The 23,429-nt window shown below is 43.8% G+C and overlaps 1 protein-coding gene and 1 long non-coding RNA gene across 5 annotated transcripts in view; one reads left to right on the forward strand and one right to left on the reverse strand.

Moving 5' to 3' along the window:
• ATP2A2 (ATPase sarcoplasmic/endoplasmic reticulum Ca2+ transporting 2) overlaps positions 1–9,864 on the forward strand; it is a 60,759-nt gene extending 50,895 nt beyond the window's left edge. For 2 of the 3 annotated variants that reach the window (XR_013366503.1, XR_013366502.1), the window contains 8 exons: positions 101–436; positions 1,440–1,660; positions 2,099–2,301; positions 3,935–4,020; positions 4,283–4,416; positions 5,016–5,133; positions 5,223–6,798; positions 9,057–9,864. Coding sequence is in view for 1 of the 3 variants with exons in the window: in XM_077875571.1 (XP_077731697.1) it covers positions 101–436; positions 1,440–1,660; positions 2,099–2,301; positions 3,935–4,020; positions 4,283–4,416; positions 5,016–5,133; positions 5,223–5,343; positions 9,057–9,070 (1,233 nt within the window). In the remaining 2 variants the exon portion in view is untranslated. The remainder of the gene's footprint in view (positions 1–100; positions 437–1,439; positions 1,661–2,098; positions 2,302–3,934; positions 4,021–4,282; positions 4,417–5,015; positions 5,134–5,222; positions 6,799–9,056) is intronic. The other variant, XM_077875571.1, reaches the window with a different exon arrangement.
• On the reverse strand, positions 220–21,656 carry LOC144299833 (uncharacterized). Of its 2 annotated transcripts, XR_013366505.1 has the most exons (3): positions 16,440–21,640; positions 14,047–14,153; positions 220–10,597 (listed from the first exon to the last, which is right to left on the reverse strand). It is a non-coding gene; the product is annotated as an uncharacterized LOC144299833 (long non-coding RNA). The 2 variants fall into 2 exon arrangements; XR_013366504.1 differs by having other exon boundaries at positions 14,047–21,656.
• Between the last annotated feature and the right edge of the window lie 1,773 nt (positions 21,657–23,429).

Raw genomic sequence — 23,429 nt, forward strand, 5'->3', positions numbered from 1 at the left:
ACGCAGAGACCTTTCCTCTTAGTGTGTGACTGGCCATTGTTGACACTAAGGAAAAGACTGGAATGTCCTGTTTAAGCACAAGGTGATTCTTTTGCTGTAGACCAATCTGACTTTCGTTGGATGCGTGGGCATGCTGGATCCTCCAAGGATTGAAGTGGCCTCCTCTGTAAAGCTGTGCCGGCAAGCAGGCATCCGAGTCATTATGATCACAGGAGACAACAAGGGCACGGCGGTGGCCATCTGTCGGCGCATTGGCATCTTTGGACAGGACGAAGATGTGACGTCAAAGGCTTTTACAGGCCGGGAGTTTGATGAGCTCAGTCCTTCAGCCCAGAGGGATGCCTGCTTGAATGCCCGCTGTTTTGCTCGAGTCGAACCTTCCCACAAGTCAAAAATTGTAGAATTCCTTCAGTCTTTTGATGAGATTACAGCCATGGTGAGTACCTTTGGGCTCACACTACACAGACACAGCACATTGTGATTTTTGACTGTTAAATTTTTAGTACCAGCTCCCAGATTTGGAATATCCTGATTTCGGTCACAATCAGGGTTCTTTGTCTAGGGTTCTACCAACCCATAGTTGGCATGCTGTGTGTTACCTGCAGGGAAGGCTCTAAAGATGTAGACGTGTGCCTTCTGAGTCATTTGTGGAGAAATACATGGTGACACCCAGTCTTTGTCTTGATTAAAGTATACAGTTTTCTAAAAATTAAGAGAACTCATTTGTGTTCTATCACCCAATCTTCAGATAACCCTACCTGAAATTAGATGGTACTGGTCAAGCATTAAAGCTGCCTGTTGGTGGGGCATTTCCAGTATTTTTCCTCTAGTGTGATTCTTCACCCAGACACATTCATGTTTTGTAATATTTGCTTTCTGTTTATAAAACCTTAAGAAAAAAAGATGTTACTTGAAAGCAGATATTACAGATACACTTCCTTCCTCTTCTCCTCTCCCAGAGGGAACCACTGTTCTGAATTCAATGTTGGGTGTTTAGTAAGCTTAAAAAACACCCATGGAAATGATAGCTTTGTAGACAGTATTTAGTATTTTTACATGTTTGTGACCTTTGTAAATGGCATGTTATGGTTTCCACCTTTTTGCAGTCTACACCTATTCTGAGATTTCTCTGGGTGGATGCGAGTGCTGCATCGTAACTGCCATGTGGGTGGTTTTGAGTTTTGTTTGGTAAAAAAAAAAAAAAGTCATAGAGATGATTTTTTTCATAGAGATGAATTTTAAAGTCTTCTTTGTTTCATTTCCCAGGTTAAGAGTGTTTTGTGATGCCACTTTGTAAAAATGATAGTTCACTATGTCTGTGCCCAGAGGCCCCCAGCTCCATTCCTACCCCTTGCTTCAAGATGGCTGAGCCTTTTTCAGGGATGTGTGTATGAGGTGGCGGCAGGTCTGTGTAAACCACTTCTCATGTTCCTTTTCAGACTGGGGATGGTGTGAATGATGCTCCTGCCCTGAAGAAATCGGAGATCGGCATTGCCATGGGCTCGGGCACAGCAGTGGCTAAAACTGCCTCTGAAATGGTTCTGGCAGATGACAACTTCTCCACCATCGTGGCTGCTGTCGAGGAGGGGCGGGCAATCTACAACAATATGAAGCAGTTTATCCGCTACCTCATCTCCTCAAATGTGGGGGAGGTTGTCTGGTGGGTCCCTGTGAAAGATCCCTTGTAGTCCTTGGTCTAAAATCAGGCCTTGGGATGACCAGTTTTTCAGATTATTGTTCATATGGCAGCAGCTTTGGTCTTTGGTGGGAAGGTAGAGGTTCTTCCCACCCGAGAGGGCTGTCCTGCAGCTACTCTGATGTGTAAAGGATGCTCTCAAAGATAGAAATGAGTTTAACTATATAAAGTAACATAAAATTCTTGGTTTTCTAACATTTTACTTTAACTCGAAATTAGGACAAATGTTTTATGGTGGCCAGAAAGTAAGTTCAAGCAGTCACTGTTATTGTCCATTGATTTTTATTTATTTATTTATTATTTATTTATTTATTTATTTTTCTTGTGGAGATGAAGAACGTGCTAATGGTATATAAGTAGTTTCCAAAATAATCTGGGGTCTCTTTCTTTGGGTGGAAACAGTATTTTCCTGACGGCAGCCCTTGGATTCCCTGAGGCTTTAATTCCTGTCCAGCTGCTCTGGGTCAATCTGGTGACAGACGGCCTGCCTGCCACTGCCCTGGGGTTTAACCCTCCTGATCTAGACATCATGAACAAACCACCCCGGAACCCGAAGGAACCTCTGATCAGTGGATGGCTCTTTTTCCGTTACCTGGCCATTGGCTGTGAGTACAGTTTTTATATTGTGTTTTGTTTTGTTAAGATTTTTATTTATTTATTCATGAGAGAGACAGAAGCAGAGACATAGGCAGAGGGAGAAGTGGGCTCACTCTGGAGAGCCGGATGCGGGATTTGATCCCAGGACCCGAGATCACAACCTGAGTCAAAGGCAGATGCTCAACCACTGAGCCACCCAGGTGCCCCTATATCATTGATTAAAAAAAAAAAAAAAAAGTTCATGAGCCAAGATGTTGTAAATTCATCCCTTAAAACCACTTTTGTATCCCTGTATTATGTTAGCAAAAAATGGAGTTTAATAAACCATATACCACTTTACAGGAAAATTAGTTGTTTTAGTTATCCTTGTCATTCCTTAGGCTGTTATGAGATTTTGAGATTTAACCTAAAGGGCAAAGGGATACAGGGGTATCCCTGAGTCGGGGTCAGGCCTTATATCACCAAGCTATGAAACTAAGCTGCATTCCTCTTAAGTAGAGCAGGGAGGAGATGTGTGTTCATCCGCAGTGCTTGGGAAACACACGGGAGCCCCAGCCACAGGTCAGGTTCTATATACGCCATCTCTGTAGACCTTGTTCTCCTGTCCCAGCTGTGGGTTCTTATCCTCACTTTAGAGCATAGGAAATGAGGCCCAGAGAATTAAAATAACTGCCCTGGGGTTCTATAGGAAGGTGGGTTGTTTATTTAATACGTTCATAGGATTTAAAATTCCAAAAGCACTCTGTGGCATAAAGTGAGAAGGTTCTCAGCCAGTCATTTCCCCTCCAACACTGAATTTCTCTTGTACCCTCTGGAAGTATTCAAGCAAATAGATCTATTCTATACACTTACTTTCCTAAGTATTGGTGTGCTATACGTACATGTGTGCTGAACCCTATCTTTGTGTATTTCTTCCTATTTTGAGGGAATTGCCATGTCATTGTCTATATAGCTGCCCTCAGCTGCCTCCTGTTCTATTGTAATTGCTGAGTTGGAGTGTGAACGCGTGCATTTTGGTAGATGCTACCCACATTGGGACCATCTTTGTGGTGTCAAGTCCCTGTGTTCTCTACTGCCCTGTTGCTCTGTAATAAACTTGATCAAATCAAAACTAATTGGTTAGGGAGCAGTGGGTGCGGTGCGGTGGTTCCACAGTCGGCTTCGGGCTCTGGCATGTTGTTTGCGTGCTGCAATAACTGCTCTGGTGGCATTTCCACAAAAAGGATCTGCCAGGCCTTTGATGGAGCAGATAAGGGTATAACTGGGGGCATCATTTTCCCTAAGTCATGGGTGGTATGATCTGGTCCTCCAGCACAGCAAGGTGCTCTGTGGAGGACATGTTAGCCCCCAGGTAGGGGGGAGGGGCCTGGCTAGCGTAAAGATCCAGCCAGTTCCCATAAGGGCTTTTTCTCCCAAATGCTGGAAGAAAAGTTGCGTAGTTTTTCTGTACTGCAGACACCCCTCCTTGCAAACCCACCATCTAGCTGCTTTGGCTGATATGAGTGAGCAGTTGCTAGTGGCAGCGGCAGACTCTCCTGTACCACAGACGTACCAGATCTCCTCTCTGCTGGAGAGTGGCCCCCAAGGTGGCACATGCAGTGAGAGCTGTGGGCTGTAGACCCCGCCTGTGTCTCTTTCCAGGTTATGTTGGCGCTGCTACCGTGGGTGCTGCTGCATGGTGGTTCATTGCTGCCGACGGAGGACCAAGAGTGTCCTTCTACCAGCTGGTATGTGTCTGCCTTTTTTCTATCTTAGAGGCAAAGTGTTACAAGGTTGTCTTTGTGCTTTTTGTGGTTAGGTGCCTACCAAATAATCCTAATGCTCAAATAATAAGCAATTGCATCCAAAATTATTCTGAAGGACCAGGGCTTCTCTGGGAGATGGGGTGAGACCTTGTGTGGGTCTGTGTTCTGGGCTTCCTGTGGAACAGGCCATGGACCTTGGAAATGTACTTGGCTCATCAGGAACTTAATTGGGCATTTGTTGCAGAGCCACTTCCTACAGTGTAAAGATGACAACCCGGACTTTGAAGGAGTGGATTGTGCAATCTTTGAATCCCCGTACCCGATGACAATGGCGCTGTCTGTTCTAGTAACCATAGAGATGTGTAATGCCCTCAACAGGTCAGTGAGTCCTCAACAAGCTGGGGCAAGAGCTCCGCCAGCTAGCGCACTGGGGAACTGGGTGTCGTGGTTTATAGATGATTGCAGAGAAGCTCCTCCCTCCCAGAAAGAAAGAAAGAACAAGCAGCACCAGTTTTAAAAGCTTCAGTCGTCATCACCTCCAGGAAGTAGTGGGAGTGCTTAACCACATGTTCCTTATGAGACAGTGGGGGCCAAAAATAGGGCCTTCAGTGCCCACAGGGAAGGCACTCTTGCCTTTCAGCAGCAAGACAAATGGTATCAGCCAATTAAGCCAGTGATAAAAATGGAAATTTTGAAATAGCATCAGCGTCAAGGGCAATTGAGAGCAGCTTTGAGTCCATTGAAATGGAGTCTGCTGTGCGAAGCCTAGATTTTAAATTGGAAGTTTGTCCTACATCTAAACATTCTTCCTTTAACTTTGCCACAGTAGAAACTTCACTCGGTAGAATTAGGTCAGTGGGCAATGCCAGATTAGCTGTTGCCTCATTGAACATCATTCAAAACAGTTTTGGGCACTCGTGACAAAGGCCTTTGCCTTCTGGGTCTGCACATCTCATGTACCTCTCTTTGTCCTACAGCTTGTCCGAAAACCAGTCCCTGCTGAGGATGCCCCCCTGGGAGAACATCTGGCTGGTGGGCTCTATCTGCCTGTCCATGTCCCTCCACTTCCTCATCCTTTACGTGGAACCTTTGCCAGTAAGCGGTCGGGGGCCACAACTGAGGCTGGGGCCTAACTACCTGTCCCACAAGTCTGGGAGCTTGACAGAGCTTTTTTTGTGTTTTAGCTTATTTTCCAGATCACACCGTTGAATTTGACCCAGTGGCTAATGGTGCTGAAAATCTCCTTGCCTGTGATTCTAATGGATGAGACACTCAAGTTTGTGGCCCGCAACTACCTGGAACCTGGTAAAGAGTGTGTGCAGCCTGCCACCAAATCCTGCTCGTTCTCGGCATGCACCGATGGGATTTCCTGGCCATTTGTGCTGCTCATAATGCCGCTGGTGATCTGGGTCTATAGCACAGACACTAACTTTAGTGATATGTTCTGGTCTTGACTGACAGTTTTACATAAAGAAGATGTTTAACTTAATCAATTAATTTTTTTATTGTTTAAAGCAACTGTCTATTTCTGCTGAATTTTCACATGAACATATTGGCTGGTGAAGGAGATTTCATACTCTAGATTTTTTGTTTTGCTTTTCTGACTCCAGTGGGGCAAGATTTTCCTTTTTTATACACATAATTAAAGTGTCCATTGACATGTACAGAGAACTAACACTATTTTATGCAAATATTTTTTTGTAGATGAAAAAGCATGTACAGTGTTCTGTTTAATACTCATCCTTGTATAAAAAAATATAGTTGAGCCAGCAGACATTGTCAGCAAATTAATTGGCAGCAGATTTTAGGAAATGAATGTGTGTGTTTTTTTTCTAAAACTAAATAGCATGTATTGTGTTTTTGCATGATCATCTGGATTTAATCTGAGATCACAGTCTAATTTTTATTCATAAGCCAATTTTTCTGCACTGGGCAGAGTACTGCTACCTCAGTCAGTATTTTTTGGTTTGCCACCCCCTCACCCCCCAGCCCCTGTTCACTCCCACCCCCACCCCCCCACCCTGCTCGGCTGCTTCTCCTGTAGGGTTCCGATGGTTCTGTTTACATCAGTCTTAACAAGAGGTATGCCTGTTCTCGCTTGTGCAGAAAACATTGTTCCAGATTCAATCGACTGGGTTCATGTCCCCCCATGTAGTTTTTAAGGTTATTTATTTAAATGTCTAATGTATTTTATTGTAACAGACATTGTTTTGCCAACATTGCCTATTTCAGTGGCACTTCACAATCTAGTTTAAAAAGGAAAATAAAACATTTTAAATGGACAGAAAAATAACTGTCTTGTTTTTAACTTTTAAGTGGCTTAGCTTGAACTATCAGATGTGTTCAATTTTCTCTTAAGTTCTTAGCTCAGAACTTGAGTTTTACTGTGCTCGAGGGGAAGGTGAATTGTGTTCTGCTGCATAGGTAGCTGTAGGAATTAATGTGTAGGCGCCTGTTGTCACCCATGATACTTTTTTTGCAAGTTTCTGCTGGCCTGTTTTAGCCTGGTGTAGAGAACATAAGGGTGTGTGTGTGTGTGTGTACGTGTGTGTGTTTTTGTAAAAATCTGTAAATAGCACATGACCAAATGAACATATTGTATAGAACTATTTTTATTTGAATGTGGCACTAATGAACACCATGGTTACTATGATAAATGTTTGTGCATGTTCGAGATCAGTCTTACCAACAGTGTGTAAGTCATTAACTGTCCTAACTATGGTGTTTTCCTCCAATGCCTTCCAACATCCATCAACTAACGTGAGTATTCCCTAGAATCCTGATGCTTTAGCCTAAAAGTGACTGCCACCGAGTGAGCTAGCTGTGTGACACTAACGAAAAAGCCCCTTGTGTCATGCACTGCTGTGCTCTGTGGCTGTCTCCGAGAGCAGCAAGCATATGATGTGTGGTACCTGTGCACACGTGGGGTGGGTTAGCTGACCCGAGGTGTGATGCCTTTAGACTCCACGGACAGGGACTCAGCCGGATGTTGATGAGGGCCTGGTAAGAGAGAAAACTTGTTTTGCTTTGGTCCAGCTGACAGGCTGAGGGAATGCTGCCTTTGCTAATGCCAAGATGAGGATTCTCAAAAACTTGTGGTTCTTTGGTGTTTACTAGCTACAAGGACTCATCCCAAACCTTGCTACCTTGTTCAATAAAAAGTAAAATCCTAGTGAAAGCAAATAATTGAACCAGCGATTTCCTACATCCATAAGTTTGTCTCAAATAGGCTTTTTTCACCTTTTGGGTCCTCTTTTGCATCTGAGACTTGTCTTCTCTTTCTCCAGGGTACATTATAGCCCAGTTATTAGGGCATGGCTCTGCTAGCAGCCAACCAACCTAGTCATGAGCCAGAGTTGAAGGAGGCCTAGGCAGCAGCTCCCTCCCTGTGGGGTCTGTTTTTGTGAAGGGACTGGGGCCACCCCTACGGTGTAATAGAAAGGCTCGGTGTTTGGGGAAAAGTTCATGGGTATCAAGCAGGGCAGGGGGCTGTAAGTCCCAGCCTGACACCCTGATGCCACTGAGGAAGGGGGGCTGGTTTGTTAGGCAGAGAACATAGCAGGGAGGAGGGTTGGTTTTGCTGCTTTTGGCATTAAAAAGATGCGGGTCGAGTGACAAATGCAAGACATGCACGTTGACTGCAAACCAAGGCAGGATGTCGAGCTCCCAGGTGTGCTGTTCAGTGGAAACCAGACTTACCCAACAGTCCGTTCCTCATTCAGTTCCTTGATGCCTCAACAAAACAAGCTGAATGTGGTTTGCTGCTGTTGGAGACACGCAAGCCCCTAGAGGAGCCTGAATCGGTTGTTGTCTGTGGCTTCCCATCTTCAGGCCCACAGAGGCGGCTTGGGTACCTAATGCCTTCAGCCCGGGCAGCTGGGAGCACCCCCTTGTCGGTTCTGCTGAGAAACATGCCCCCTTGAGCACCTCACGGCAACCGTACTGTTGTGGACACAAGCCTGGCCTCAGGCCTCCTGCACTGAGGGCCACGTGCCCAGACCCTCACCCGGCACCTGCAGGAAGGCACAGGCAGCCTCTGCTTTTGCCACCATCAGGACTAGACAGGGCAGTGTCCTTTACAGACTCTACCAAAACCTGTTCGCGTTCCTGCTGATGGGCAGGTAGGCCTTGCACAGCTTTTTCGATAGGGCTTTCCTAGAAGACGGTGATCTCCCCTGTCCCCACACTGGGAGCCCGCTCCACCACTCATTTGGCATCTGCACAGAGCAGGTGACCTGTTCCTGCAGAGCAAGCTGCCTGAGCTCCCAGCCAAGCAGGGCAAGTGCCAGCCTCCCCCACAAACAGCTGCTACCACATCACCCTCAAACCTCGGGGCCTGAATGTCCTTGAGGTGGCAGACGTCAGGAATAGAAGACCACAAGCGTTAGCTCAGTGTCCTACCGCCCAGAGCCGGAGCGGTCTGCAGTACCCACGTCATCTGTTGCCTTTTTAACGTAACCACCAGTTTTGCCAAAGCCCCCACCATGCAGCTAACAGCGACAATGGTAATCCCCAGCCTTTCCTCTTCAAAGAGGGTGGTGATGAGAGCAGCCCCTCTTCTAGGACTGGGCAGGGCTAGCCCCCTGGGAGGGAGGCGGGGAGGGAAGGGAGAGGGAGGAGCCAGAGGCTTCACACTCTGCCACACTGCTCACCTCTCCTTCACCTTCTTTACCATCTGCACTGCTAACCAAGAACTTACCCTCCTCTTGCCCATCTCCTGCTATTACATCTGAAGCAATTATGTGTCTGCCTGGTGGGGTTCTTCTGTGAGCCAGGGTGGCCTTTGCTCTCTAGCTGGATGACACGAAGGGTCTGTTGCCAAGCCAGTACTTCTAGCTGCTATCCTATGTAGGCAGTGCCTCAGGGACAGTTAATCAGAAGTGCTGGTCTTGAAATCTTACAAGATCAAACTGTATATTCCTTCTCACTATTCCTTGTCACTATTGATCTTAAGTAGTTATTCTAACATTTCTTCCCCATAATTCATAAAGCTGATTTCCTCTCTCTTTCCTTTTCAGCAATACTGGAGTAACTGCTTCCTAAACCATTTTGCAGAAATATAAGGGTGTTCGGTTGCGTGCATGTGCGTTTTTAGCAACACATCTACCAGCCCTCTGCATGATTGATGTTGGGGGAAAAAGAAAAGTAGAAAAAAAGTCCCCAACTCATTGTGTGTTATGTGGAGGAAACGTGTATTACCAACGGGTTTAGCTTTTAAATCAAAATAATAATTACAAATGTACAACTTAGCTTAATGAATCAGAAAGCCTCTCCAGAGAACTTTGGTTTCTTTGCTGCAAGAAGAATGAGGTTCCAAAACCTTATCTAAGAACTTAGAAGCCATCAGCCAAGTCTCCGTGTTTCTCTGTGCAAAATGTCATAGTTTATATAAATGTACAATATTCAATTGTAATGCATGCCTTTGGTTGTAAGTAGCCAGATTTCTCTATGGTGTCATTTAAACATGCTACTTTTTAATTGGCCCTGTACAGTTTGCTTATTTATAAATTTATTGAAAACACTACAGGTGTTGAAAGGTTAGAATGTAGGCCTCCAGTTCATAACTTCAGTTATTTTTTTTTTGAGTGTGCAAACAGCTATTTTGCACTGTATTAAATGTAACTTATTTAATGAAATCAGAAGCAGTAGACAGATGTTGGTGCAATACGATATTGTGATGCATTTATCTTAATAAAATGCTAAACGTCAGTTTATCACAAGCATGTTTGACTTTAGACTGTAAATAGAGATCAGTTGTCTATTTCTGTGCTGGTAACAAGCATTGCACAGACATGGTTTCAGGTAAATAAATCTATTCTACGATAAGTTCACAGTGTGGTGCTGACTGTTCTCCGGTGGGAGGAATGGGTGATGGGCACTGAGGGCCTCCAGCCCTGTACCCTAAAGGGTTTTGCTTTCTGGTGGGGGAAGGTCTTAGACTTGACATTCTGGGGAAGAGGTCTGCTCATGTGTCACATGATCTGTAAAAATAGTCTGCCCCCAAGTATAGGGAAAACTGTCTTGTCATTGGGGTTTTCAGAGAAAATCAGATGATTTTAAAAGTAGTCAGCAGCTTGGTTACACCAGTGGAAAGATGCTTCTCCTACTGTTCCGATGGAAAATGCAAAATTCTACACTCCTACTCTGAATAGATAAAAACAAACTAGAACAGCTGCGACAGATACCAGAATTCATCCATTTGATGGTTATTTAGTGTTTATCTACCAGGCGTGGGTTTGGGGTGGGGCATTTCTGTTTTCCAAATTTCCTAAGAGGATTCTTTTACCATTTAAAAAAAGGCAGCAAAAAAATAATAAAAAATAAATTTAAAATAAATAAAAAATTTAAAAGGCAGCGAGGCAAGGATAGATGATTCTATAAATTTAATAACAAAAAACACAAATCCTAGCAACAGTAGAGATGGAAGAAATATTTTATAACATGCAGAAAAATGAACCAGAAGTATTGACACAACCAGAATTCCACTCACCATCCACCAGTGGCCCACTACTCAACACTGTCGAAGGTCTCTGCGATCAGGCAATAGATGGGCCGATGCCTACAAGTGAAAAAACCCCAAGAGTCTTACTGGATCAATGGTAATCTCTTGTTCTTAAGAAAGTTTAATAATTTAGGGGGAGATGACATCTTGAGGTAATACATAATTCATATGTTAATGATAAATGAAAATACCAGCAGACATTTTAGTCAACATGAACGAAGAAAAAGAATAGCAGGAAGTATAGCAAACCCTCAAACCTAAAGCTCCAGTCATAAAAATGCACAGTAAGAAAGGTGGCATTTCAGCATAGTTAAGTGAAAATCAGAGTGTTCACTATGTGGCTGGTCATCTTGATATAAATAAGAAGATGTGTGGCCCCACTGGCAAAATCCCAGTGAGGTAGCATTCATGCCCATCAGCTGACAGATGGGCCCTGTGATACCAAGGAGGTGGAAAACTAGCCCTCGTTACACTGCAGAATAAGTAAGTAGCTCCAGCAAACGTATGGATGCCTCACCGTGCAGCCCAGTAGTGCGCCCCTGCACCCACCTTAGTGAGTCCTTCACATGTGCTGGGAAGAGTCACACACACATGTTTATAAAAGCATCAGAAACAACCTAAGTGAACAGCAGCAGCAGAAAAGTGGGTAAGTGCCTATGAGACAGGTTTAGATCACTTGGCAGCAATGAAAACAAGTAAACTGGAACTGCTAATATCGACAGGAATCTCCCTGCACAGTGGTGGTGTATACAAAGCTCAAAATCTGCAATAACAACAAAAAACATTTAAGTGCTACATATGTGGGTGTTCATTATGCCTGTTTGCATGTCTGGCTTTTTTTTTTTTTTTATAGAATACCATCAATGTACTAGGAGAGGACATGGATGATATGGATGATGACAAGCCTTTCCAAGCAGGACACAAAATCTCAGGAGAAAAGGGATAAATTGACTGTAAAAAAGGTAAAAATTTGGAAAAAAATACACCTCTAGTGTTAGGAAAATAGATTTGCTGTACCTGACAGCAAATTCCCTTCACGTGAATGGCAAAAATCAAAGGTTGATGGATACTCCTCTCTCCCTTGCAGCTGGCTTTAGAAAACTCTATTCATTCTGATGGTGAGCATGTCAACTGGCTCAGCCTTCAGAGGGCAACTTGAAAAATCACTCAGATTTTTAAACATCCATACCTTTTTTTTTTTTTTTTAAGATTTTATGTATTTATTCATGAGAGACACAGGCAGAGGAAGAAGCAGGCCCCATGCAGGGAGCCTGACGTGGGACTCGATCCCAGGTCCGCAGGATCACACCCTGGGCTAAAGGTGGTGCTAAACCGCTGAGCCACCCGGGCTGCCCAGATTTTATTTATTCATCAGAGACAGAGACACGCAAAGAGAGAGGCTCCCTGCAGGAAGCTTGATGCAAAAAAAAAAAAAGGAAGCTTGATGCAGGGCTCAATCCTGGGACCCCGGGGATCATGACCTGAGCTAAAAGCAGATGCTCAACTACTGAGGCACCCAGGTGCCCCTAACATCCATACCTTTTGATAAGCATTTCACTTTAGTGAAATCCTCCCACATATTCTCAGAATCAACATAATCCTGATGTAGGATTGTATAGCAAAAAATTGTAAATAGCCCAGATGCCCATCAATAGGCAAGATGTTGAATAAGCTAATCATAAATACCACTGAATATCATGTAGCCTTCAAGAAACAAAAGGTAGATCTATGTGAACCAGCAAGGAGTGATACCCAATATATGTTGTCTGCCAGTGAAACATTCAAATGCAGAACAGTTTGTATAACATTTCATCATTCGTTTTTTAAAAAACAGGAGGAAGTTGGTTTCCAATAATGATGGTTACTGAGAATAACTGTAATACCATGATACAGATGGTGGATGGTGGGAGCTGGTTTTCTCACTGTTGGGAGTGGGAGGTTACAGATAAGCAGGAGTGAGGAGGCTAGGATGATTCACATGGTAATGAATTACAGTTGGACATACCAGCATAAATTCATGTTTCATTTAATACTGATATAGATGATCCTATAGAGAAATATTTCTAGTTATGTGTCTATGTCCTTGAACTAAGGACTGAAAGGGCCAAGAAGCAAGGACACTGCAGTAGCAACAAGCATACTTAGTTTCAGGTTTCTAATATTCTCCAGTGAAAGGAGTCACATCTCCTCAGAGAAATGGCAGATTCCAGAGCCAGGGCAGAAAAAGAACAATACATGCCTGGGGAACACTGAGTGTCAGGAAGTGCAGAAGTACTAAACAAAAACCAATGATAAAGATGGGGTTATAGCAAAGGGACAGAAAAGCCGACTGCAAAGACTTTTCTGAATGGCCAAAACTAAAACAATTTCAGCAACAAAATAAAGGGGTATTGGATTATAATCCAAAGTATAAAATAAATATCCTTGAGTCTCCACTGACATAAACAGGAGAGACTAGAAATCTCCCATGCAGAAGAAATCCAGGTAATTTCTGTAGATAACCCTCCCTTCGGGGAGGTGAAGGCATAACTCCCGTTCCTTAAGTATGAGCACTGCAGAGTGACCTCCTCCCTAGAGTACATGTAAGTATGGATGGGAGAAAGTAACCCACAATGGAGAAACCTACAGACACTACCTCAGCCAAGTGATGTCATTTTGAGAGCATGTACCCTTGATCTGAAGTGATGAGAGTGGCATTTTACCTGTGGTCTTCCTCTCCAAAACACATAACCTCGGTCTAATCAAAGAGAAAACGTCTGATAAATCCCAAAGACACTCTGCAAAATACCTGACTGTTATTCCTTAAAAGTACTGAAGTCATCAAAAACAAGGAAAATCAGAAACTACCACAGCCAAGAAGAGCCTAAGGATACATGACAACTAAATGTACTCTATGGGATCCTGGAACAGAGAGAGGCAAAAACCAAAGAAATCTGAATGAACTATGAACTTTAGTTAATAATAACTTAGATATAGATCAAAAAACACCCCAGCTAACTTTGTTTAGAGGAAAATAAATATACTTGAAAATCTGCAGGAGATGGAAAATTATAAGTAAATATATAGAGCAGATAAAAAAAATCAAATGGAATCCTAGAAATGAAAAGCACAATCACCAAAATTAAAAACTAGGTGAATTGATGTGGCTTCAGAGTGGACACAGCAAAATAACGAAGTGGAAGATAGATAAGAAATTAACCAGAATACAGAGGCAAAAACAAAAACAAACCTGGAAGATACGGAAGAAAGCTGAAAATACCTGGAAGATAGACTGAGAAAAGTGACAAAGCCAAACAGAAGGTATTATTTGAAGAAATGATGACTGAGGATTTCCTAGAACTGATAAAAGATAGCAATCCACAGATGCAAGAATCCCAACAAATCCCAAATAGGACAAATTATAGGAAATCCAGCTGTGGACATGGTATAGTGAACTCCATAAAACCAAAGACAAAGAGAAAATCTTAAAAGCAGCAGAGGAAAAATAAATAAAGCCATTCCTTTACCTTTATAGGAGTGATACTTGCTGGCTTTCACAGGATCAATGGAGGCCAGAAAATGAGTGATGGCTTCATGGGCTGAAAGAAATTACTCGCAACCTAGACTTCTAAACCTGGAAAAAAACATACAGTATTTAAAGAATCAAGGTAAAATAAAGATATTTTCAGACAAACAAGAACTGAGAGCTCTTCACCAACAGACTCACACTAAGGAAAATTCTAGGTGAGCTCAGAGGTAATTGCTCTAAATGGCCTGGGGTCTCTGTCACCCAGGAGCACAGTAAAGATACTGGCCAGCTTTGGATGTAGATAGACTACAGACATGTTGCTTTCCTCCAGTAAGCAGAAGACAGACATAGACAACACTAACAAATCAACAAAAGGAAAAAAATGAAAAATAGGATAATAGAAGCTGACAGCAACCCCAAATATAGCTAATAACACTCTAAGAATAAACTAGACTTGTTATTCCTGTTGTGCTATCTCTGATAGATTTAAGCATGACCCAGATATTCCTGTTTTGAAAAACAATCCAGGCTTCTAACGAGATTCCCTGAAGCAGGAAGAGATACAAACATGCCCAGCAGTCTGCTACAAACTGTTGGGAAAACAAAACTCATCACTTTTCCATCAGAATTAGTAGAAATTATAACGTATATTTTGTAATTTCAGGAACTATTCAAAATGACTTAAGATTAAGAATATACAGAGTTGGACAGCCTGGGTGGCTCAGCAGTTTATCGCCACCTTCAGCCCAGGGCCTGATCCTGGGGACCCGGGATCTAGTCCTGTGTTGGACTCCCTGCATGGAGCCTGCTTCTCCCTCTGCCTGTGTCCCTGCCTCTCTCTCTGTGTCTCTCATGAATAAATAAATAAAAATCTTAAAAAAAAAGAAAAGAATATACAGAGTTTAACACTTCTATCTCTTTGACATTTATAAATCATTATCTGTTAAACAGTTTTCACTGAGAATTAAAAGTTTGCTTTTTAAATAAACTCTGCTGATGGACTATATGGTTGCAAAAAGTAGGATGGTGTGCACACATAGACTTGGGCAACTTAAGATTTGTTCTAGAAAAATACACAGAAAACTATTAACTGCAGTCACTTCTAAAGAACTGGGAGAAGAAAGGCAGACTGAGCCTTTTACCATATGCCCTTTTGAAAATTGTGACTCTAACTTAAAAAATATATTAGATCCTCTGATACTAACAATTTTATAGAAAGACAAAGAACTAAAAATATCCAAAGCACTGCTAAGGATAACATGAGGGGGTCTTACTTACAAATATTGACAATTTGTATAAAGCTGTGGTAATTAAGATAGTGCGGTATAGGTGCTAGGACAGAAAATGTATTGATGGTACAGAAGAGTGTGCTCAGAGACCGATGTGCTTATCTGGAATACCTGACTTGGGACACAGCTGGCTTCATAGGTTGATGAGAGAAGCAGTTTTGCAATAATTGGTGCTTATGCATGTTTAAACATAAATGAAAAAAATCATTAAAAATAGACCCCTAGGGATTCCTGGGTGGCTCAGTGGTTTAGCACCTGCCTTTGGCCCAGGGCATGATGCTGGAGACCCGGGATCGAGTCCCATGTCAGGCTCTCTGCATGGAGCCTGCTTCTCCCTCTGCCTATGTCTCCGCTTCTCTCTCTCTGTGTCTCTTGTGAATGAATATCTGCCTATGTCTCCACTTCTCTCTCTCTCTGTCTCTTATGAATGAATAAATAAAATCTTAAAAAAAAAATAGATCCCTACCTTACACCATACAAATGGGAGAAGAAATTTTTGACCCTGAGACACAGATTCCTTAAGAAAATAGAACTATAAAGAAAAAGATTCATGATTTAACTACATTAAAATTAAGACCCTATGTTAATCAAAAGATACTATAAAGAGAATGAAAAGTCAAGCCATAAACTGGAAGATTCTTGTCACTCCCATTCTGAATTATATCTAGAATATACAGAGAACTCCTGTGAGTCAAAAAGAGAAAATAACTCAAAAGAAAAGTAAGGAGAGAAAAGGAATTTCATAGAATTTAATTTTTTTTAAAAGATTTTATTTATTCATGAGAAACACACAGAGAGAGGCAGAGACACAGGCAGAGGGAGAAGCAGGCTCCACGCAGCAGGGAGCCCGATGTGGGACTCGACCCCGGGTCCCCAAGGAACACACCCCTGGCCAAAGGCGGCACTAAACCGGTAGGCCACCAGGGCTGCCCAAGAAATAAAATCTTTAAAAAAAAACAGGAACTGAAACATCCATCAATGGAACAATTAGTAAGATAGGAGTGTTCTAACCACACATTACCCACTAGAATAGTATATATTATTATTATAGCAATGAAACTATATCACATAGCAATGAAAAATGAAGTATCCTACAAAATACCTGACCAGTCCTTCTCAAAACCATCAAGGTTACAAAAACAAGGAAAGTCTAAGAAATTTTCACAGCCAAGAGGAGCTTAAGGACACATGATGACTACATCTGATGTACTATCCTGGAAGGGATCCTGAAACAGAAAAAGGACATCAGGTAAAAACTAAGAAAATTTAAATCAACCACAGGCTTTCATTAACAATAATGTATCAAGGTGCTTGGGTGGCTCAGTTGGTTTATCTGCCTTTGGTTCAGGTCATGATCCCAGGCTCCTGGGACTGAGTTGGGAGTCAAGCTCCCTGCTCAGTGGGGAGTCTGCTTATCCCTCTCCCTCTACCTTATCCCCCCACTCCTGCTCTCTAACAAATAAAATCTTAAAAAATAATAATGTATCAATCTTAGTTTATTACTTACAATCAATGTACATATTAATATAAGGACACTGTGCAAGGTAATCAGAAACTATACTATCTACTCAATTTTTCTGTAAATCTAAAGTGTTCTTTTTCTTTTTTTTTTATAAATATTTTATTTATGGGATGCCTGGGTAGCTCAGCAGGTGAGCTTCTACCTTTGGCTCAGGGCATGATCCTGGAGTCCCGAGATCGAGTCCCACATCAGGCTCCCTGCATAGAGCCTGCTTCTCCCTCTGCCTTGTCTCTGCCTCCCTCTCTGTGTCTCTCATGAGTAAATTAATAAAATCTTAAACAAACAAAAAAAATATCTCAGGGTTAGGGGATTGAGCCCCGTGTGGGGCTCCAGGCCCAGCGAGGAGTCTGCTTGCGGTTCTCTTTCCCTTTCCCTCTGCCCCCATTCCCACTCATGCTCTAATAAATAAAATCTTAAAAATGTCTATTAATTAAAACAGGAATGAGTTCTGGCAGCATTAACATGGATCAATTTTTAAAATAACATTAAGTGGGGCACCTGGGTGGCTCAGTTAAGCATCTGCCTTCGGCTCAGGTTGTGATCCTAGGGTCCTGGGATTGATCCCCATGTCGGGCTCCCTACTCAGGGGGCAATCTGCTTTTCCTTCTCCCTCTGCTGCTCCCCTCTCTCTCATGTCCTTTCTCTGTCTCTCTCATAAATAAATAAAATAAAAACATTAAGATACCATGGAAAAACAAACACGACTCCATTAAGTTCAAGAACAAGCAAATAAATGTGTTTTTTAGGATCAGACATGGTAAAACCAAAACAACTGAGTAATGGCATTTTTGTACAGGTGAGAAAAATTAGTCCACTCACCACTTGTCCAAAGTTCACATACTTTCCAGGGTCAGAAAATAAAGGAAGTGTAAAGATAAAACAGTATAGCGGTTGCCTCTGACAAGGAGAGCCGGTGGAGGATGAAAGGAAAGAGAGAAAGGGCTGATACATCTAAGCACACAAGGGACTTCTGGGATTGTGAAGCATTCTATTTCTTGTCCTGCGTGGAGGATACATGTGTGTTCTATCTGTGGTTCTTTAAACACTACATGATGGGGCAGCCCCGGTAGCCCAGCGGTTTAGCGCTGCCTTCAGCCCAGGGTGTGATCCTGGAGACCCGGGATGAGTCCCACATCGGGCTCCCTGCATGGAGCCTGCTTCTCCCTCTGCCTGTGTCTCTATCTCTCTCTCTCTGTGTATCTCTCATGAATAAATAAATAAAAATATTTAAAAAAATAAACACTACATGATTTCATATACTTCTATATGTCTGCTATACTCCACAAATTTGCATTTATTAAACAATAAAAAATATTTGTCTGGCTTCTGGGCAGGTTGTGGGCCTAATGCATTGGCAAAATTAGGAGGCTGCTCTCCTGGACCTCCCTAGGGGTCTCCACGTGGCCCTGACCTCTGAGGTAGCTCCCCTCGGATTCCTCTAAGCTGAGGGAAGCTCCCTTCCTGGTCAATGTATGTCTGGCTTGAATATACACTCATGCCGGAAAAAGCTCCAGATGGGGGCTTGCAGAGGGGTTATCTCTGTCCCTTCCTGTCACATACCACCAGGCTCAGCAAAGCAACAGCATAGGAGTGGGAAGCAGCCTGGGCCTGTGAAGTATTGGGGGTCAGCTTCAGCCAGTCAAGGAAGAGGCTTCACTCTGGGCACCACCCAGGCTGGAGGGCACAGGCCTCTCTCAGGACAGATTCCTGCTTGCCACCACTCCCACTCAATTCCTGGACAAAAACCCCCACTGCCCCAGGGGACTGATAAGGGAGATGGGTCAGTGGGCCAAGTAGGCTGAGGTCATGGATGGAAGACATCTGTCTGCCCCAGGCCCATACAAAACCAAATCTGTCACTGAGAGGGTCTCAGGGCAAATCTGTTGACCCAGCACCAAGAGGGGTCCAGCCTGCAGGTCACTGATCCTGTTTAGCCCTGGGAGGCTCTTCCTCTCCCACCCAGGCCTTGAGGGCCCGCCACAAAGCCTCCCACAAACAACAGGGAGATAGAACAAAACTGAGTTATCTTCCAAAGGAACATGGAAGCACAGACAGGCTAAGAGACCTACCCATGACCCCACAGCCAGTGACAGGACATGGACCTGACCTGAGGCTTCCACCTAGTGACAGAGAGGCCCTCGCTCTCCTACTGGAGAATAGGACTCCTCCAGTGGGGCACTGAAAGAAGGATGGGGACTCAGAACACAAGTAGCCAGCAAACACCCCCACAAACCAGAGACCTCATCAAGCACCTTGCCCTCGAGCAAGACAGATCTGATCTCAATCCAGAAAACACTCCCTAACCTAGATCCAGGAAGGGCTGCCCTATGGGGAAGGGGACCCAAATCCCAAAGGCCCAAGAAGGTAAAGGCAGATGCCTTGGCAGACATGACCAGAGCCCACCACAAGCTCTCAACTCCAGTGAGAGAAGCAAGTGGGAGTTTCAGGGAGTAGGGAGCTCCTGGTTCATCCTTAATCTGAAGCCAATAAATGGACTGAATCCCTGGGTGGAATGGGATGGCCAGGGAAGGCCGCATCAACAGAAGGGGAGGCCACAGAGCCAGCCTTGGCTTACAGATTCACTGAACAGAGAGAGGACCACCCACCTTACCAATTCCAAAAAAGATTATGCACTATCATTCTGATATTCTCCTCCTGGGAATTTGCCCAAAGAAGGAAAAAGCTGTGAGTAGAAAGGAGGTCACCCGAGGGCTGTTTATAGAGACACTGGAAGACTTAAATGACAAACCAGAGCTGCTTTGTGATGATGTTGCCCTTGACAGTCTGGCTGGGAACCTTTAAATGCAGCAGGGCTGAGGACTTTAGTCCATGTTCCTTTTATGCCTCAGGTGAATAATGTTACAATGTGATAACATAGCAAGTCTTGCCTTGTGGCCTGGTGCAGATGATCGCTCAAATAGTAGCTCAATAAAATAGAAATGATAGGAGTATTTATCACATATAAGACTGGTAAAAAAATAAACAAAACAAAAAAACACTTGACACTGGTATGGCTCAGAGTGCAGGAAACAAGCTCTTGGAGAGCAATCTGACAGCATCCATCAAAGCCTTAAATGGGCATACGCTGAGACCCAGAAATTACACTACAAAGAACTTGCCCTGTGTGTCCTTAGATTATGCCAAAATATGTTGACAGTGCAGACTGTAATAATTATATACAAAACTGGAAATAAGTGTCCAGCAACAGCAGAGGGATTACAGAAACTGTTCCATCCACAGAATGGAATTCTGTGGAACTGTCAAACAAGGAAGAGCACAGACACCCTCTGGCAGGAATTTCAGTGACAGCATGACTGCTTTAGTGTAACTTTCATATACAGAGCATTAAGTGAAAGCTCAAAACTATTTTTCTAAAGGCAGTACCAGAACATTTAGTTTGTAGACAGGCACTGGGATTCAGTAGATTGGGAAGTAGGTACATTTTTAATTGTATACCTTTGAATTTTTAAAATTATGTGTACATTTACACAACACATAATTACATGTGTTAATGGAGCTATCTGGATGACAGGACAAGCCATTTCTTTACTGGTTTTCATTTGTACACATATACATTTAAAAGTGTATATATGGGGCAACCTGGGTGGCCCAACAGTTTAGTGCCACCTGCAGCCCAGGGCCTGATCCTGGAGACTTGGGATTGAGTCCCACATTGGGCTCCCTGCATGGAGCCTGCTTCTCCCTCTGCCTGTGGCTCTGCCTCTCTCTCATGAATAAAAATCTTTTTTAAAAAAGTGTATATATACTTGTACATATACGTGGTTGCATGTGTTTATATGCCTATATATATAAAACTCTATACATAAACAAAATTTATCATCTTAACCATTCTTCCGTTTGGTGGCATTAAGTACATTCATATTGTTATACAATCATCACCACCATCCATCTCCAGAACTTTTTCAACTTTCTAAATGGAAACTTTCCTCTGTTAAACATTAATTCCCTATCCCCACCCTGGCCCTTGGTAACCAACATTCTAATTTGTCTCTATGAATTTTGGTTTCTCCAGGGATCAAGTGAGCAGAAGCATACATTAGTTCTCCTTTTGTGACTGGCTTGTTACATTTAGCATGTCCTCAAGGTTCATCCATGTTGTACCATGTAATAGAGCTTCCTTTTAAAGGTTGCATTGTATTCCACTGCGTGTGTGTGTGTGTGTGTGTGTATATATATATATATATATATAATCATTTTATCCATCCATTCATCCAACAATAAACACTTGGGTTGTTTTCATCTTTTCACTGTTGTGAATAACGTTGCTATGAACAAGGGTGTTCACGTATCTGTTGAAGAACCTGCTTCAATTCTTTTGGCTATGTACCCAGGAGTGGAATTGCTGGGTCATAAGGTAATTGTTTAAACTTTTGAAGAACTGCCAGACTGTTTTCCACAGTGGCTGTATCATTTTACTTCCCCACCAACAATGCATGAGGGTACTTTTATTTTTAAACTGTTTTAATGGCTGCTAAGGAGACAGACTTGTAGGCTTTCTGGCTTGTTCCTGGTGTTGCTGATACTGTGTGATTTGTGAAATAAAGGACATACTCTGTGTTGTCAACACCTGACATCTTCCACGGTAATCTGGAAAAACCCCATACACCCTGGCCCTGTCTAGTGATGCCACCTGAGCAGCTCAGAAGCATCTAGACAAAAGAAGCCTCTTATTGTGCCCCAAGAGGGAAATTGATGGCTGGTGCACCACCCCCACCACCACCATCCACTGCCCCATGGCAGAGAGCTCCAAAGAAAAGTGGAAAACCTTAGAGAGGCACTTACCTCAACGGGCCCTCCCAGTGCCAGGGATTCCTGGCTGGCATGGCCAAGGCCATGGTCCCCAGAGGCCATGGTGAGGTGCTTGTCAAGTCAGGCCTCACTGCCTGTAGCCAACAGAGAATGCAGTCACCATGCAGCAGGCAGTGCCTTTGGCCTCAGGGCTGGTCAAGCAGGTCCTGCGCATGGCCTCAGAAGACCTGGTCAGACAGCTGTACAGTGAGGCCCCCACAGGCCTTCTGGGGTCAAGCCTATATAGTCTTTAGGACCCTCAAATCCCCTCCCACAGGTTTCTCAATATCTAGACTATGAAATACCTGCATCAGAATACAAAATCAAGGTGGGAGTGATTGAAGATGTAGACTCCTGGGCCTGGGCCCTGGATTTGGATTCAGGTTTGATGCTGTGCCTGGTAATCTGTATCATTAAAAAGCATGTTGAAATGTGAGAATTACAGATTTTGGCAAAACCTGGTCTCATTCTGATGAAGAACTCACTGGCAGAAGCATGGTTCCCAAGCTAAGGCTGGCAAGGAGAGCTTCTGACATCAACCCAGTAGGGGCCCTATCTGCTAGGTCCCTGGCACACAGTAAGGATTCAGAGTGTGAAGACCCAAGCGAGAGGGCAGGGAACACCCTTTCTTAGGACCCTGCCTGCCTTCTTAGCTTTAGGATCTCCAGGAGAAAAAGGCAAGAAGGCTTCAGAGTGTTACCACCAGTCCCCAATTCCTGATGGAAAAACTGGCAGTCTGGCATATACCGTTAATGGTAATGGAATACACAATGGGCACCATACTGAACTCCTTATGGGCTTATTCCACCCTCAGCCCAGAAGTTATGGGAGCTCAGGCCACAGAACCAAACTACCTGGCCCCTGATCTGTAGCTCTGAAGTGGGGGGAGCATGGAGTTTTAAAGAATCTAACCTGATTCCAAACTGCTGCTATAAACAAACTGGAAACAGCTGAGGGTAAAGGATAGTAAGAAGTGAAAACATTCCCTTCCTTATTGGTGTGTGAAACTTCAGACACCAGAGAGTACCTGTGGTGACTGTAGGCACTTGGGAGCCCCTTCCTTGTCAAGATGCTTCTCTCCTAGGAGATGGCTCAATGGGACAGCCAGAGAACTGACCAGCCTGATTCTGTCCCTGCTTCCTGGGGCTCCCTGCCCTTGAGGTTTTTTTGTGAGACCAAGTGATAAGCAGCAAAGCCAGGTGAGATCTTCAGCACCCTTCAAATCATACTCCTCTCAATCTCTGACGTAAATCAAGTGTCTTCAATTCTACATCAGGTGCTCTAAAAATGTAGCTTCAGTTGCCTCCTAAAACCCGGTTGTGACCATATCACCGTCAGGGTAGATATGCTACAGTTGTAGTGGGAGGAGTCAGATGGATCCAGCCCAGGATGTTGCTGGGATGGAGGGGCCTGGGATGATCCAGAGGCTAGCAGAGGGCTGAGCACCAGCCCAGGAAAGGGGAGAAACATGCTGGTGCTGACAGAAGGTAATACACAGGGCCTGGGCCCCAAGGCACATCATGACCCCACAAGCATCTTAGGGGTAATAGTGACAAGCCTGGCATGCAGCAACATGTAGGCTGGGTGTGGCTAGGCTTCCTCCCCAAGCCAGGGGAATGGCAAAGAGGTTTCACCTTTTTTTTTCCCCCAGTGCAGTGACTGATAATGGCTGCTGAGAAGAACCCGAGGCCATGAAGCTATATCCAGAGGAAGCAACGAGGCCCACAAGCGGTGTCCTCCCGGCAGTATGCTCATCTGGGA

Source organism: Canis aureus, chromosome 27 (assembly GCF_053574225.1).
Source record: "Canis aureus isolate CA01 chromosome 27, VMU_Caureus_v.1.0, whole genome shotgun sequence".
In the NCBI taxonomy this organism is placed as follows: domain Eukaryota; kingdom Metazoa; phylum Chordata; class Mammalia; order Carnivora; family Canidae; genus Canis; species Canis aureus.